This window comes from Tetrao urogallus (assembly GCF_951394365.1).
Source record: "Tetrao urogallus genome assembly, chromosome: 15".
In the NCBI taxonomy this organism is placed as follows: Eukaryota; Metazoa; Chordata; class Aves; order Galliformes; family Phasianidae; genus Tetrao; species Tetrao urogallus.
The window spans coordinates 10728810-10746668 of NC_136828.1; the positions used below are offsets into that span (position 1 = coordinate 10728810).

At 47.4% G+C, this 17859-nt stretch overlaps 1 protein-coding gene across 3 annotated transcripts in view; it reads left to right on the top strand.

Annotated features, from left to right (window-relative positions):
* Positions 1-1534: 1534 nt before the first annotated feature.
* SMURF1 (SMAD specific E3 ubiquitin protein ligase 1) overlaps positions 1535-17859 on the top strand; it is a gene marked incomplete at both ends in the record, with an annotated part of 38713 nt that continues 22388 nt past the window's right edge. For all 3 annotated transcript variants that reach the window (XM_079542743.1, XM_079542744.1, XM_079542745.1), the window contains one exon: positions 1535-1589. In XM_079542743.1, coding sequence (XP_079398869.1) covers positions 1535-1589 — 55 coding nt within the window. The remainder of the gene's footprint in view (positions 1590-17859) is intronic.

Here is a 17859-nt window from a genome sequence, read left to right on the forward strand (position 1 = left end):
AGCTGGCCTCCTGCTGCTGCCCTGCTCTTCCTGTGCGTGGACACAGGGCTGCTGTGTGCTGATGCTCTGCTACTTACAGCAAGCTAAAAAGGGGAAGGTCAGAGCTTTGAGGCTCCTCTCCTGCTCACCTGTGTGGCTGCTGTAGATAAGTTGCATGCTTCCACCTTTGCAGTGCCAGGGTGGAAGAGATGTGTCCATGGATGTGATGCTGGGTTCATGATGCTCCATTTTCCAAATCCAGAGCATTGAGATGAACTAAAAAAAAAAAAACAAAGTATTGCTGTTTGGAGTGTCCTCTTTCCTGACCAAAGGGAGCTCAGTGATAACTGCTGTACTGGAGATGTGGGAAAGATGCTGCTGGAGCCCATGTAGGCTTGTGTGTACTGCATTAGGATCTGATTAGGGAGAAGGAGTTTGTAGAGGGAAAGCAGATTCTCTTCTAAAGCTTTACTCTTCGTTTCACACTGCCAGAGGAGCACCCAGGAACTTCTCCAGCGCTGTGCAGCTGTGTTCTGCAGGTCTGGCCTTACAGGAGAAGTCAAAGGGGGGTTTTGGTGGAGGGGAGCGATGTGGCCCTCTGCTTTCAGGGCTAAAGGGTGAGCGCTGGCTACCTGGCAGCATTTGCTGCCCTGTCTGGCTCCATGTGCCCTGCAGAGCCCTGCCATGGGACAGGGTTGGCTCGTGGCTTTGCCTCCCGCTGAGTCCAGAGGCTGCTCTGTGTTTGGTGGGGTGCAGATTTAATGGGGTTTGGCCTTTGGTGATTTCATTTCTGGTAGCAAACCAGGAAGGGTGGCTTATGGGATGCTTTTGAGCTTACATTTTTGTGGCTTATAAATGAAGTGGTGGGCTGGTTCACATCTTATTGTACCCCATTTCCCTCCATTGACTTCCATGCTGCTGTGAGCATCTGTGTCCACTGCACCACATCCACGTCCTCCTAAATCCCCCCTGTACCCAACAAAGGCTATTCTTTACTTTGCTTCCTCAGCAAACAAACTTTCGCAGGCAAGAATACAGGAAATGAGATAATTCTGGAGACATCCATGTCAGTGAATGTCACTTAAAGCAGCTGTGCATTAATTTGGCATATTTTTGGATCGGTAGGTGGGAAAAGTGTACAGAGAAGCCACATTCGTATATTTTGTCCAAAGTAATCCACGGGAGGAGTCCCGGATTTCAGTGAGGTTAAGGTTAAAACGGCGATGTTTTCAGCGCGAGGTTAACGCGCTGCGGGGTCGCGGTCCTCCCGCACGCCAGGGGGCGCCGCACTCCTCCCTCAGAGCCGACCTCCTCAAGATGGCGGCGCCGCGCCGCCTCTCCGCCCGCGCGCTGACGTCACGCCCCGAGACGCGGGGCGGGGCCGAGGCGGAGCGGAGGCGCTGTCCGGGCCGGGTCGGGCTGGCGGCGGCGGCGGCTGAAGCGGGCGGGCGGCGGCGGGTCCGACCGCGGGCGGAACGCGGAGAGAGCGGCCGGAGGTTGAGCGGGCCCGCATGGGGTTGCGCGGGGCCGCGGGTTGATCTCGCCGCGGGGCGCGATGTCGAATCCCGGGACGCGTCGGAACGGCTCCAGCATCAAGATCCGCCTCACAGGTAATAGCGGGGCCCGCCGCTCACGGGCGCTCCTCGGGGCGGAGGGGGGAGGGGCCGCGGGCCGCTGCGTGCCGCCGTGCCGGGCCGTGTGCCGCCGTGTGCCGCCGTGTGCCGCCGTGTGCCGGGCCGTGGCGGCCGCGCGGTGAGGCCGGGCCGTGGCGGCGGGCCCAGCCGTTACCGCTGCTGCTCTCCGTGCCCCCGCTCCCAGCCCGGCGTGCTGCTGCGTTTCCGAGTTATTTCCGTTTATTTCCCTTATTTGTTGTTATTGTTCATTTCCCCTCGCTGCCCACCCCGCCGTTCCCTCGGGTTCCCCCTTCGCTGCCGGCAGACTCTGAACGAGCCCTGAGCTCCTGAGCTCGTCTCGTTTGCCTGATGGACTCCATCAGCTTTGTTGAGAGCCCCGTTGTGCTCTGTGCGTCTCGTTGCTCCGAGTGCTTTCGCTCTGGGTTGGTTGTTTTGTTTCGTGTTTTTGCTTTGTTTCCCTTTTTGCTCTCCTCCTCGCTTGCTTCCTCCCCCAAACCCAACTTCTGCAGTCTTTGCCCTGAGCCAGATGAGCTCCGTGTCTCCTCACGAGGTCTGCGTGCACGCATGGAGAAACCAATTTATGTTGCAACCTCCGAGGTCTGCATTAGATCTTCTGAAAGCTGCTCTGGCTGATGCTGAACTGCACTTCCAATGGGAAGAAGTGCAAGTTCTGCTTCTCGAAGCTGTGGGGTGAATTGTTAATAAATAAGGCCCCGTCCGACCTTTCAAAGGCAACAGGTGGATGCTTGGAAATCTCGGTGCTGTGGTTCATTCAGACCCAGGCGCTGGCATTGATCTCTACGGAGCTGCGGCTGTGGGAGGGTGAGATATTGCCAAACAATGAGACAAATGGCACGAGGTAATCTTCAGTTCCAGGTTAGCTTGCTCCTGGTGTGTGCTGCGATCAGTCAGAAGCCACTCTTCAAAAAAAACCCGGTTTGCTTTTAATCCTTTCTTGATCCCGTGCTGCTCGTGCTTTACAAGGCTGCAGTTGGTGAGGAAAATGTCAGTCTGAAAATCCTTTCGGACACGAGAAGGCTGGAAATATTTTTAGGGCATATAGATGATGTTTGATCTGAAATTAGTTTTGTGGTGCCGTGTGCTGAATGTCAGATCAGTCACTGATGTGCCTCGTTTTTATGCCAGCCAGTCAATAAAACGCTGGGAGTTGAGTAACTCGTGCTGTGGTTGTAGCCCTGCTGTGGTTGTAGCCCTGCTGTGGTTGTAGCCCTGCTGTGGTTGTAGCCCTTCGGAGCGGGCGGGTGTCATTTCAATAACAGATAGAAGCTGTTGGTTCTAGTTTTAAGGAGTGAATGCAGCATCAAAGTGCTTTTTGCCTTTTAGCACGCACTATTCCCTCCTAGATGAGAGCATTTTGTGCAAGAGGCTGAAGTTTCAGTTTATTGAGCAACTTGGTGGATTTTCTCACTCATCTTTTTTTTTTTTTTTTTAAATTAATTAATTGCATTGGAGAACTCTGCTTGCTCAAACACATTTTTGGTTTTTACAAGCACGCAACCTGGGTGGTATGACAAAAATTGCTTCATTTAATCAAAAATAAATTGCTCTGGGAGAGGTTTCCCTTTGGAGTTGTTAGGAAATGCTGTATCCTCAGCGTGGCTGGGGATTGCTGGCCTGCCTTACCTGCTCCAAAGCACTGCAGCTAGCATGGCTGCTGTTTCCTCCTCTGTTCTGCTGCCCAGAGAACGTCTTCTGTTACGATTTACTACCTGCATTGTGTTTCCTGTGATTAGAGACCATTTCTGTTTTGCACCCCCAAGGAGGCTGTGGATGCCCCATCCCTGCAGGCATTCAGGGCCAGGCTGGATGTGGCTCTGGGCAGCCTGGGCTGCTGGTTGGTGACCTGCACGCAGCAGGGGGTTGGGACTGGATGAGCATTGTGCTCCTTTGCAACCCGGGCCATTCTGTGATTCTGTAAAATGCCACTTAGTCTGAAGATGACTGCTAGGAAGCAAATGGTGGTTGAATCTTTCTGCTTTTTTGTAAAGGCATCTTTTTTTCCTTTTTCCTTGTTTATTGGCACGGTGTTTGTATGAGCAATGCACTGAAAGCATTTTACTTATGTGAACGTATTAGAAACTATCATCCAGGTCCTGCAGAGTGGTGTCAGTCCTGTCCCAATGCAAATTGCAATGAAGTAACACGTTCTGCTTAGGAATGAAAAAACAAACCAACACCTGCAACTGCACGTAACTTGGATGATGGATTAAAATGACTGCGGCCTCAAACGTGCTCATCTCTCCTTGTGTCTCAGTTCCTCCATAAGTGTGAGCTGAGCTCCTTTTGGAGCTTTCCCCACTGCTGGTGATGCAGCAGCCAAGGGTGTTTATGGCCTTGTCTCTCTGCAGTCCTGGGCAAAGTGAGGTGGAACTTGTCACTCTGTGGTCTCTTTGCGTCGGCGCTGTCAGCGGGGCAGCACAGCCGTGACAGATGTCTCAAAACAGAGATGGCAATAATGAAATGGCATTGTGAGTGCTTGGGAGTCTGCTCGGGATCTTCTGGGTCAGGGAGGAATGGTCCAAAGTCAAAGGGGCCTTTGTGGAGCACGGCCCTTTTTTAGCTGATGTCCTCCTCTGAAACCTTTGTTTGCTGCTGCAGTCGCTGCTCCCTGGGGGAAGTTCCAAAGGGTTTATCAGCTCCAAAGCTTACAGGCTTCTTCCTCATACTGTTATATCACCCAGAAGTACACGTGAAAACTGCAGTCTCATTGCGCTGGATCTCAGAGATACTCTTGTTCCAGGTAACTTGCCTGTGGAATTGGGAAGGTTGTGCAGAAGTGGCCTAAGAGTGCAGTTTTCCTACCAGAAAACCTCACCGTTGTGTTCTGACTTCACCAGTACGGCTTTTTCATCAGCCTCGCAGCAGAGGTGCTCACAGCAGTCTGGCTTCTGGTGCCGGAGAGGAGCTGAGAAAAGATGGGGAAGGAAAAAGCGTTTGTTCAAATGTTACAGATTGCTTCGGAGTGGGAGCAGGAAGGGGAGAGGACCTCGTGTGGAAGTTCAGCCCAGGGAAACGAGTAGGTGACAAAAGCAGTTCCTTTAGCAGAGGAGCTGCAGTTGGCATCGCAGGAGAGCGCAGTCATCCCTCAGTGAAAAAGGGCATTCCTCCTTGGCAGTTTGTTATTGTATGCGTGGAGGTCTTAAACCGAGGGCGAGAGGAAGGAGAGCTCAGATGTCAGAAATGCCGAGGAGGAATGAGGAAGGTGATGAGGAGGTGCCCGGTTTGTGTGAGGTGAGCGCATTCACAGGCAGCGTTTGATGGCTGTAGGAAGCGTTGTGCTTAGCAGAGGCAAAGGGCACAGAGGTGGTTTCATTTCCCTGTCCTCAGAGCAGCTTAGGGAAGTCCCATCTGCAAAGTGCTTGTAAATGGCCGGCTTGGGCTCGTTTTGCAGCCATTCACTGGTAATTTAAGGAAAGCATGAAAGGATACAATGGCTTCAAGTACCAAGTAAAATGCTACGTTTCTTTAAAAGCAGTACGCTTCAGCTTGTTATGGAGGCATACGTTAGGAAGTCACAAACGCTTCCCTTTCATGACTAATGTAGTATTGATCGAGTCAGCAGAGTTAACCGACTGATCAATAGCAGCGCTAATATCGGCCACCCAGACAGTTTTACGTCCTGCGCTCAGAAACAATGACAGTCTGTGCAGGGATCTCTATACCAAAAAGTAGCGAATACCTGGTGGGCTGTTTGTCGTTTGATGTTTTTACGTTAGAAACTGAGTCCTGGCTGCAGTCTGATGGTGCAAGAGGCGGCTAGGCTGGCCGGCCAGCCATTTTAGTCTGCCCTCACATTTGTGGCTGCTCAGGGGCTCGTTGATGGGAATGGCATGGAGCAAGGGAAACTTCATATAAAAATGTAAAAAAAAATCTCGCTTTCGTGGGGAGAGCAGCCTCTGCAACGGGCAGCTGGCGTCCTGCAGCCGCTGGGGTGGGAACACAGCAGACGGGTGGGCTGCGAGCCGCTGCCTTTGTCCCTCCCAGTGCGCCCAGGCCGTGCCAGCACCATTGTCCCGGTGGAGGCAAATTGTCTCCGAGACGTTCCCTCAGGCAGCGAAAGTAGAAACAATAACTACTTTATTCCCAACTCGAAACTTCCCTTTCTCAAACCGGGCGCCTTGCTATGAAGGAACGTAATTTGGCATGTTGTCGTGGAGCTGCTTAATGATTTCTTATTTAATTCCTTACGGCGTTCTCACCCTCTTCCCTAAAAGGCTTTGTCGCGTTGTAACGTTCTGTAGCGTTACGCTGTGCTGTCAAACGGAGCCTGCCATCTCGCAGCGAGGAGCTGAGCATCGCATCGGGCTGCTGGCTGCTGCTCCCGACCCCAAGGCAGCCGCCGGTGCCCTGCAGGTAGAGGAGGGGTTGCGCTGCGCCCGGTTCCTGCTGCCGGCCCTGGCGCTGTGTGTGCTGGAGGTTTGTCTGGATCGCCGCCCGACTTTAAGCAAGTCCAGTTGACATGTTTAAAGTTGGATTAGTCTGGTTAGATTACTTGCTGCTATTTATGGTTCCAGACTTAAATACTCGCTCGGCTGCCCTGTTCGTTTGGTTGAAATAGCGTGATAGGGGAGATTGGTGTGAAAAGATAAGGTTAGATCAGAATGTTTGTGAAGCTGAGGTGTGTACGCTTCAGAGGAACCCATTTAAGGTTTGAGTGCAGGGAATATTAAAGAAGGTTTTAAAAAAAGAGGCTGCTCTCTGTGCCAGTGTTTTCTGTGGGTGAGCAGGGAGACCTTTTGATGGTTTTTTCCATCTCCCAAACTGATACAAATGGGACTGTGAAAAGGACTGGATTCTGCAATATCACGGAAAGCTTTTATCTGTATTACTGCCTTGATAATTTGCATTTGGGAGCCAAACACTGATGCTGATTTATGCTCTCAAAGTGAAACAAAGCTGTATTGCCACGATATGAAAACGCTTTGTTCTTTCCTGTACCGTGAGTTGGTTTGGGTGGGCAACCAGGAGTTGGTTTGGGAACCAGTCAGTGAGATGTGAAGTCTCAGGATGTTTGCAGACCCACTGTGTCATTTCTCCTGCTGTGACCTGTTTCGCCATCATGGTACGTGCTGAGGACTCGAGTGCAGCCCTCACTGCTCCGGCCAACAGCAGGGCATCAATGATGAGAGCAGCGCTACAGCTGATTGACTGCCAGCAGTTTTACCTTAATTCCATCTCCCCTTCCTTAGCATGCACATTAGAAAGCCTGCAGTTGGCCATGCAGCTGGTTAATGCAAGCACTCGTGTTACTGCTGGTCACGGGGAAGTTGTGCTGCTTTCAGATAATGATGTTTCAGGTGCTTACAGATGAGTTCCTGCAGGCACTGCTGCAGTAACTTAAGATGTTATCTCCTTGCTTGTCTGCTGACCCCCCTTTGCCAGGAATTTGTCACTCACTGCAGGGAACTGGTGGAGGAAAACCCGGAGATGAATTATGAGCGCATCTGTGCAACTTCAGCTGCTGAAATTGAGTCTTCAAGAATTTAAATGGAGGGGCTGGGCTTTGAGAAGCTGGGGTATGAGCGTGTTTGTCTTCTGTTGGGAGGGGGTGAGTTTGGAAAAGAAAAACAGAAGAAAGAGAGCAGTGAGCCCTGCAGCAGGCTTTGCTGGAGGTGTTTATTGGTATATATCCATTTGTAAATGATTTATCTAAGTATTTGTGATGGCAGGAGGAACCTGCCTGCTGGTTGGCAAAAGGTGAGCCAGTGGGTGACAGGTTAAGATGTTACGCTGCTTATAAACATTGTTGCACGTCTCTTGGAAAGGCAGTGGTGCAGTTTTTGAAGGGGATCCCAGGCATGTTCCTCTCCCATTTCCATCCGTCATCCTTGTGGAAGCTGTAAAATGCAAGGAGAGGATGGTGGGAAAGTGTTGGAAGTTTTTCTTTCGATCAGTCTCATGAACTGGCAACTACACTGGGAATATCAGGGGATCCTGGAGCTGGGTGATAAATGTGACGATGCTCTAGTTGAATTGGCAGAATAAGCTCGCATGCTGTTTGAGAAAGAATCTCTCCATGGGGCTGTAATAGCTTGATGCCTTCCTCTTCACTAAGTCATTTTTGTCAAGTGAAAGGCCAAAATTCAAACTGGCTTGTTGTCAAGGACACTAAGCACAGCAGGCAGAAATCCCCAAGGCTACCCAGTTCACGGCGCAGAGAGGCAGAGCCGGCAGAGCACCATTTGCTCACTCTCCCCTCCCCCATGAAAAATCCTTTTTTATTTTTTTTTCCCCCTTTTTTTTTTTTTGCAGGATATGGACACTGTTATGCATACTAATAGAACGCAATGGCGAGTATTTAAATGGGGAGTTTGTTCATCTCTCTGGGGGTGAAACAATGTTGGATTGTTGGGGCGCTGCGTTGTGGTGACCGCGCCGCTCGCCCCGCCGGCTGCGCGCACCTCCTGCAGCTGCACCTTGCCTCTGTGCACCTCACTCCGGGAGGCTCCTAATCTCAAACTGTGCCATTAAAGCTGTAAGAAATGCTGGGAAGCCCTGGGGAATCAGGTGTGCCTTACAGCTTTCCATTTCATGCTTTGTTTCCTTATTGTCACTTCAGAATACGCGGCTACGCGTTGGGCGGCGTTAAACCACGCGATTCCCTTCTGGTGTTGGTGACCACAGGGATGCTTCAGGAAGGAGTGTTCAGGTTCAGGTTTAGCCATGATTGTTATTTCCTTTCAAATAGTAGATGCTTCTTTCCCAGGAGGTCAAGAAGAAGCCCCACATGAAGCTGATTAGGTGGCTCTATTGCAGAGATGCCCTGACGTTTTGCAGTCATCTTCACTTCTGCATTAACTCCTAGTGGATAGTGATATTTTTGAAGAAGTTGCAATTCTCTTCCTTCAAGTTGATGAAGTCTGCCTCAGTACATCTTAGTATTTGGAAGAAAATAGCATTTTTTAGTGAGTGAATTAGAAGGAATAGCATTTTCTTTGTCCTTTCTATATGTTTGCGTTTCAGCCTTCCATAAAAATCTGCTTATTTCCTCTGATCATTGGACTACAATAAAATACACGTCTTCTTATCAATTCAAAGTTTCCCTTTCTTGTTTATTTTGCAAAATTAAATTTGGGTGTGTTAAAGAAAACCAGTTCTTCTAATCAACCTCCTTCATTTCCAAGATACTCCATCAAAAGCTCTCCATTGTGATTTTTCTCTTCAAAAGCCAGAAGTCCTTTAAGACAGTTGCCTTTCTCTTTATTTCGGCTTGAAGACAACTGCTAGCATCACTCTGATCGCATTTCCTCCAGCCCCGACTGCAGGCAGTGTCACAACTCCAGCATGGGATGGACCTCAGTGCCTCGATCTGTGTGCTCAGTGGATGCATCCTTTAAACGTGTGTGCTCCATTTAGTGCAGAGCATGAACAGTCAGAAAAGTCACTGACTGTATGGATTATGCTGTTGCTTGTTTGTTTTTTTGCTTATACTAAGTGCAGTATTAAGAAAAGTGGAGTTTCAATCTGATTTTGCAGTGGTTGATATACTTCCAGTGGACGCTTTGTTCTTTATTCTTGCAGCTGATGTGTTTGGGGTTTTCCCATGTATTTTTGTAAAAAATGTGGGAACTTGGATTTAAACTGAGAAGCAAAAGGCATAGATATTGTACTGAGCAAGTGTGAGCCTGGTGAATGGATACGGCGTCGTGGAATGAGGCTTCTTGGAACTTCTAGCATGAGTGGCAGAGAAGCCATCAGAATTGGGAATCTCAGAGTTGAGCAGCTCAGTGTAAGCTGGAGGTGTGCCGTCAGCCTTTGAAAGAAGAACTTGGCCAATACCTTGAGATGGTATTTACCTCCATATTATTATAACAGTAGAAATTACAGGCAGTTTCTTTTACAACTTTCTTAAAAGTAACTGCAGAGAGGAACGTGTCAAGGTGTGATGAGCACCTTACATCTCATATGTGTGTAAATACCCTGTTAGCAGCAGGTCAGAGGGAACAGAAACGGCTTGGTGGCCAAACCAAACCAAAAAGCCCGCAGTGCTGGGGATTTTGAAAATCTGACTTTCAGAAAACCGATTTTTCATCTCTTTTCTTTTATTATATGACCAGTTTTAATGCTGTAGGGGCTGTGATGCGTTTAACCAATTCCTGAAATATTTTGAGCAGAGAGGAAAATTGTCCATTTGGGTTCCCCCCGTTGTACAGATGAAGCACGCCGTGGTTCAGCTGCAGGAGGATCCGTGGAGCTGGCAGGGAGCAGAGGGGACTGAGGCACAAAAGGGTGCGACTGCAAAGCGTCATGGCTTTGCTCAGCTTGGTGCTTGTGTGATGCAACCAAGGTAAATTTGGTTTTAACAGGGTGCTTGCAGTTCGTCACAGACCTTAATTTTCATCTTTCCAGTGTTTTTAGGGGACAGAACGTTAACAGACTTTTTTCCCAATGCATATCAATGGGAAGCAGCTGTTACAGGTCAGTAGCGCAGTGCAGGTAGGCAGCCGGCCCCGACTGCTGTACAGCGAGCACAGAGCATCACAGCAGTGCTGCTGCCACCAGCTGCCTTAGCAGTGTTTTTCCCTGGGCCAGGACAAGGCTCAGACAGACAAAAGGAACGTGTACATGGATGTTCTGCATGTGTCACGTTCCTCAGTCTAAAATTAACTACCTTCTCGGAATTAGACAAGTCTGTTTGCTAACAGAATAAATAATTCTTCTGTGCAATCCAACAGCTTGGCTTCAGCTCGGGCACAAGTGATCTTTCTGCTGCCGTTCAATCACAGAGGTAATTTGACTTGTCTGCAAATACTGTTTTGATAAACTTCCATAGGAATTAACGCAGCGCCCATCAAATGGGGTTTATAAAAAGTTGCTTGGGAAAATGTGCCGTAAGTAGTCTGCAATTCGAGGCATTTCCTTCGCGGGATGCTTATCAAGTCTGCGTGTGCTACTTCCAAACTGAACTAGGGCATAGATGAGAGCTATTTTTGATAGAAGGGGGGAGAAAAGGAAATAAAGCTGAGCTGAGAAATAGTAGCGGCTTTCCCTTTTTTTTTGATCATCGCCTCGGGATGCAAATTGTACACATGTGCAGAGGGAAAACAGACTTTGAAACAGCAGAAGGAATCAGAGTAATCTGCGATGCTCGAGATGATGCTGGCAGCGTAAACGTGACTGAAATAGTCATCGTAGGGCTGGTGGGTAAATATGTTAGAAGCCTTGGGATAAAGTGGCTTCTCTCACATAGCCGCTATAGCAAGGAAAACCAAAACGCCCTGTTTGTTCCTGGGCTGGTTCTGTGCTGCAGAGCAGCTGCCAGTTGTTCAGACAGCCGTGCTTCCAGATGCCCCTGTGGAGCTGTAAAGCTCTTCTTTTTTTCTTTTATTTAATGATAGCAGCAAAGAATTGTAGCATAGATGAAAATAGATGAAAAGGACGCGGGAAAAATTTCTGTGGGGATTTCTTCTGGATGAGAAGGCTGGTACTGCTCTGTTTCCTAAGCGATTGGTGGTTCCTTATTTCAGCAGCGAAACCTGGCACGCCGAGCTGCCCGTGCATCTCAGAGCCAGGGCACTGCTGCCTCCTCCATCAGGCTGATGAATGAAATTAAGGGACAAGCTTAAGCTTCTTTTCATCCTGGAAGAGGTATAAGGAGGCTGCAGAGGGCATTGCACCTGCCAGTCTCCTCTAAATGAGTTTTGGTACTTTATTTGAAGATCTGGAAGGAGTCAGCAGGAGTGGGAGAGCAGCTTTGGGGTGGGACAGGAGGGACGTGTGTGTATCCAATCCACCACCTTTCTCCAGTAAGTTTATCTTCATTCATTTGTCTCGTAATTGAACAAGCAGAGTTGTTCTCCCAGCATTGTCTCTTTTGGTTCTGTTTGTTAGAACATAATATTCCCTGGCAGAAACATGCGGATGACTGTATCAATCACTTGTACTAACCCCTTGCCTACTTTTGTTTTGACTTGGGGGTTTTGTTTTGCTTTTAATCCAGATGAAATTGTGTGTTAATTCCTTGCACAGAGATCCATCTGCGTCCTGCGAGCGTGTTGCTTGCAGCATCAGACAATGCATCAACCTCCTACTGGCATTTTTTAATTAAAAGTACAGTGCTATCACTTCAAATTAATGCCACATAGCTTATTTTAGCGAGGAAGAGAAATGTTGTTTATAGGTTTTTCTTATGAAAATTGTTTATTAAATCTTGCTCTCCTTTGTTTCTCCCTAGCAGTTTGTCATTCAGCGCCTGGACAGCATCAGATTCCTGGTGTGCGAGTTGTGTTAGTGATATGAGTGGAAATAAAGGTTTGCATTTAATATCTTGACTCCTTGATAAATAGGAATCACCTTCTTAATAAAAGAAATAAAATGATGTTCTACAGCTGCTGTAAACAAAGTGTCAGCCTATCTCCCGCTGCATTCCATGCGCTGAGTCCATAGCGGAGAAATAGGTATTTCTAGGAGCTTCTGTGTTATGAGCTGTGAAGAGATGGCTTTTGTAATGCTGCTCAGTGAAATTGCTAGGCCCTGTTATACTAAATTACTGTGAGAGCAAGTAATGCATCTAGTGAGAGCCAGCCCTAGTGAGAGTGTTCCTCACAGAGCATTTCGTTTTATCTAGAGTGTTAGCACTGCTAACCATCCATGCGAAATGTAATGTATTGAATCTATTTAATCAATTTAAAATGGAGAGCAAACTTGGTAGGGTTTGTCAGAACCGACTGTCTCTACGTGTTGCTTTTCTAAGTATTACATTTTAGACTTTGGTTGTGTTTTTGTAGTGGTTTGAGAACCTTTTGTCCAGGAGAACTTCATGTTTTTATTGGTATGTGATCCAGCAACCGAGTGTTGTCACTGGAGGAGATTGGTGTCAGGGTACAAAAGGCGTACACGAAGGCTGGAGAGGAAGAAGCATGGCATCTTTTCATCCGTGCTCCATCTTACTTGTGTAAGACCTTTGATCAAGTATCTTAGCAGCACTGGTTTGTCATTTATTGATGTAATGGATGCTGATGTTCTGTACGAGGCAAATGGCGAGCCGTGTCGCAGGCGAAGTGATGAAAGTATGGAACTGAGAAGATGGTAAATATGCTGGCCAGAGTCGTGCAGTGAAGTGTTTTCATCACAATCACAGCCTGCGGATTCAGGTTGGGATTAGCAAGGGAGTTTCCTTTATTGAATAGTTTAAAAGGTATTCTTTAAAAATTGCTGGAGGGTTTCCACATACGTTGCTGTTAAGCTGCTGTTGAGAAACTGAATTGCAAAGCTTTTCTTTTTCATTTAAAGATGTCTTTGCTAGAATGCTGTGTGCATGCTGTATGCTATCTGTTTTCATTCTAACTCTATTTTTATTTTGCTCTCTGAAGCTAGTCTGTAACTAAAACATTCTTAGCGTCTTTTGGCAGAGGATTTAGTCAAGGACATTTGTCATCCTGCTCTCAAGGCGCTGGTTCCGGCCTTTCTCCAAGCCACTCCAAAGCAAATTTCCTTCAGCGGTGTGCATGGTGACAGTGAGGGGAGTTCCTGTGTGCACTCCAAAGCTGTACTGCTTTCCTCTTGTTGTCATGTGCTACCATTGCTTAATCCGAAAACAAATGTGAAATATTTAACATAGCTAGATGGTACAAGATAAGGCTTGGATTTGTTCTGTGTCCGTGATGTTAGTTATGCTTGAGCTCACAGCTCACCACTCGGTCCTTAGCAGAATGATATGGATAAATGTCATACGGCCACGAAGGGATTGGGCTGTCTCGATGTGTTCAGAGGGAAGGTCCTTCCCCACCTCACAGCTAAATCAAGGGATATTTGCTATTGTGGATTGCTTTTTCTTACCCCACCTCGGCCATGGATTTGCCCCAGCCAGGCTGTTTGTTTTGCTGTTCATCCCCGGTGACTGTCAGTGGTGCTGGGCTGAATAAACAGAGACTATTGATCAAATTTGAAGTCATTAACTTGGCAGTTTAAGTAGATTCTGTCCTATATAATTAGAACAAGGGAGTAACACATAGGCTGATACGGCTTTATTCTGAATAAAAGCCTCCTTTTCATGAAATCCTGTTTGGTGCTATTCAGCTCGCACAGTCTTGTGCCTCCCATGGGTCACACAAGAATTACACATTCTGTTTAAAATACCAAAAGTGAAGAAGCTTGCTTTGCTTGTGCAAGAGAGGGCTGATACTGATACAGTGTGGATCTGCTGAACCTTGATACTGATTGGAAATGCCGTTTGGCAGGAGGGCTCACTGACCCACGTGCCACGTGAAGTTATTGGTTAACCAATCCAGCTCAAGCATTCGTGGGGCAAACAGAGGTGAGGGGGCCGGGTAGCAGCAGACCAGCTGTGGCTGTGAGCGTTACCTGAGCTCGAAAGCAGCAGAATGGGATTGTCCATCTTGCTGCTGCTCAGCTGAGCGAAACGCCCGCCTGCCAGCTCTGGATGTTTATACTCAAACACAACGGGTGATTAATTATTTTGGAAGGAAGACGTTTCCTTCTAATGGCTGCTGTTTTGTGATGTGTCTGTCAGCCTTCTACATGACTTTAACATTTTCGGTGCCGTTCAGCGTGGCGGTAAGACAAAGAGCTTTCTGTGCTGGACTCCATGGAGATCTGCAAGGGAGGGCTCTTGGATGAGCATGGAGTTCAACCACGTGGGCCGTGTGCCTGCAGACAGCCCGGTGCTCCACGTCATGCTGCTGCCAGCCCCTGGAGAGCATGCAACCCCAGCAGCCAGGTGCGTGCTCACTGACCCACATTGCCTCAGGCAGAGTGCAGTCATTTGCCTGCCAGCACCGGGAAGAGCATCCCCTCACCTGCAGATCGGATGAGAACTGATGGAGTTTGGTTCATCCAACCAAAAGGCTTGTAGGGAATTACCACTGGGTGACTAATAGGTGGTTAGGTAGGTTTGGAGTGTGCATGTGTGCTTCCTGCGGACAGGGCTGACTGCGGAACAGCTGCACAAAAAAGTCTCTTATACATTGTTCTCGTCTCCTATTGTGATTCCTGGATATGACTGATTGTTAAATCAGATCCTTGGTTGGTTTTTTTTTTTTTCTGCATAGAAAAGCTTTTATTGTAATTCCTAGGCAAGAGCATTACAATGCAGGGGATGTTTTTCCTGCAACATGCAGACGTGTCATACAGAACAAAGCAGTGATTCTATGTGAGGGTTAATAGAGCAAAAGTAGGTGAATGAATGAAAATTTGGCTTCAGCCAGCTATTTATATCTCTATAATTACAGTCTTTTTATGGAACAAGCCTGACTTCTGTCCCATCCTCTTCCTTTCCCCCACTTCCACAGCTTCCTTATTGCCGTCCTCCCTCCCTCTCTCCCTCCCTACAGCTGAGGGTGCAGCCGCTGTCACCTCCTGCTGTCTGTCCCCACCTCCTGCTGTCTGTCCCCACGCAGCCCTGCAGCCCAAACCACTGCTGAGCTCTGGGTGCTGCTGCTGCCCTCTGCCAGCTGGGACAGACACAGCCGTGGCTCTGGGACTTGCTATGTTTTTGCAGTTGTAAACAAGAAGGGTTGAAGCCGAGCTCTCAAAACGTGACAAAATGCAGAAGGACAGTAAAGAGCACTTTGGAGCATCTTGGGCGGATGTTGAAAGGATTATAACAGACTGAATAATATAGGAAACAAACCTAAGATTTTAGAGTTCACTTTTTCCAGGGGCTGATACCAATATCCTGAAACAGCCAATGTACTTTCTTCAAAATCAGAAGCATTGCCAGGAATTTAACTTGAGCAAACAAAATGTTTCTTTTCCTGAATTTAAACTTTGCACCTTTATTTTCACTTGTGTTTAAGTTACTGGGGTTATTTCTCCTTTCTTGTAACTAAGTGCTTAAACAATCAGCTTCAATTACTTGGAAATTTTACCTGAACATTTGATAACATTTTCCTAGGTTTTTGCATGTGCCTCTTTAATCCTGAGGCTTGATGGATGTGATGTGAATGTGAGCTGTTAATGAAGGCAAAGAGAAGGGCTGGGAGGTGATCTCCTGCTTGTGACTCAGCTGTGTGCAGTGGAACAGGCCAGGAGGGCATGGCATGGGGCTCATGGGATGCCTGCTTTGTTCAGGGCATGCAGTGTCACTTGTGTGTAACAAATAAAAGTTAGAATTGCTTGCTATACATACAAGAACTGGTAATGAGATTATCATGAAAGAGAGAAGTCAGTAGAATGCTTGAACTCTATCTATCTTGGGCAAATCCTACAGGTTTTTTCCCCACGGGACACGAGGATGGTTTATAACCCAGTACCAAGGTCCAGGCTAGGATCAAAGCATCATTTATCACAGGCCATTAGGCCATGCCACTTCTTTCAAGCACCAGCTCCATCGTGATGATCTGCGTGCTTGCTATCCTCAGGTTGATAACTGCAGCCCGGGGAGCCAGGGGAAGAAAGAAGCTGTTCTGAATGAGTTCCAGCTGGTTCAGTTTTTGGCTGTCCCTTTGCTAAGTAGCCCAGAACAAAACGAACTCATTGCTCGTGGCCTTTGCACGCTCTTGACTCTTCACCGAATATTGACTTTCAGCATCCCAGTTTTAAATCCGAGCTCACTCTTGGGTCTGTTCAGAAAGTGCTCCTCCATCTCATCTGGTTGTTATCATGCTTAGTGCAAAGCGAGCAGCAGATTTGCCAATAAGGAAGGCAAAGCTGCAAGGACATGAAGCTGTTTCTTTGGCGGTGTGGGGCCTTCAGCTTTGAAAAGCTTTACGTAAGCCTGGAGACTTTTTATCTTCCATTCCAAACATGCCAAAAAGCACTCAGCATACCTCAGTTAAAACATGAACACGGAGAACGACTGTATGTGTTAGAAGCTGGGGACAATTATAAGTCATCTGTTACCTGAGGTATGTGGTTTTAAAGCGGTGATGCAGTGCCGATGCCTCTCCTGCTACAAATATAAAGAATGCTTTTCATTTCCTTACCGAAAAAATAATAGCGGGATGGTTTGATGGTTTCTATTGAAAAGTCATCCAGTATCCCTCAGCATTTGTTCTGGTGATAGCGAGTGAAGGTGCAGCAGTGCTGTAGGTGCTGCTGTTTGCTGAGGATTTCCAGCAACTGCTTGTTGCAAGAGTTATTGAAGAAATACAAAATGAGCTTGAGTTTTAGCAAATCAGCTTTAACCCACTGCACAGTTTTTCCCAAGGTTTGTTCTTTTGGTATTCCGAGTATTGGGTCGGCTAAACTTATCTTTCTGCCAAAATTCTATACTGGAATTGCTCTGATGTTTTAGAAAGAGTGAAGAGATGTGGATTCTTGAATGGTTTGACCACGGTGGTCACGTTTGAGACGTAAAAGTGCTAAAAAATAGCTAGCGACGTTTGTTGTTTCTTACTTTCAGTGCCTTTAAAGACTTTTTTCTTGCTGTTCATTTTGCTGGCCATTAACGTCAGCATTGGAGGTGTCCTGGGTCACCACAGCCACTCTCTCACCAGCAGCCTTTCCTCAGTTCCCCGTGCAGCTTTATTTCAGTATGGATGCAAGCAGTCCTGCTTTGCTAGGAGCCCAGCTCACAGGTAAAGCTTTAACACAGCTTCCCGTCTGAATTAACTGAAATTGCTCTCCTGATGCATTTGAGCCTACATGACTAATAGTTTACGTAGTCTACGACTTACTCATGACTTAGCACCATTCATTTTTGAAACAACAGTGCTGTTGCTTGCAAGCAATCTATTTGGTGTTTGATGAGAACCAGGCGTGAGTTTTGTACTGTTTATTAAAATAAACTAATTAGAAAATTTGGTTCCTATTGAGTTGATTTTGTACCTTATTTAATTGCTGTAAGATATCAAAAATGCTCAATATTGGCTCTGTATACAGAAACAAATCTCAGTTTTCAAATTGAGATTAAGTACGCGTGAAATTGTATTCATTTTTCCTCCCACAGAATAGTGTTTTATGTTCAAACTGTTACGTTCAAGTCTTGATGCTACCTGCGTATGAGGGACTATAAATACCAACTGCTTTTTGGAGACAGAAAATGTGTTTTAGGTTACAAGTTTAGTGTTCCCATTGAAACGACACGTGGCTGTAGACCTCCAGCACGGTGCTTCCTGCTGACACAGGTTCTGCAGTGGAAGGGCAAACTTTCTTCTTCCTCCTGCACTGCAGGAAGATGGTTTGAAGCAGGCCAGTGAGTGAGCAGAGAGCTGGAGGTGATGCTGGGCTGCAAAATACAGCCATCACTGTTCCCCATAGCCCCAGGTGTAGCAGCTGACCCAGGGTTTGGTTTCCAGCAGTGTTTTGCACCACAGACAGAACC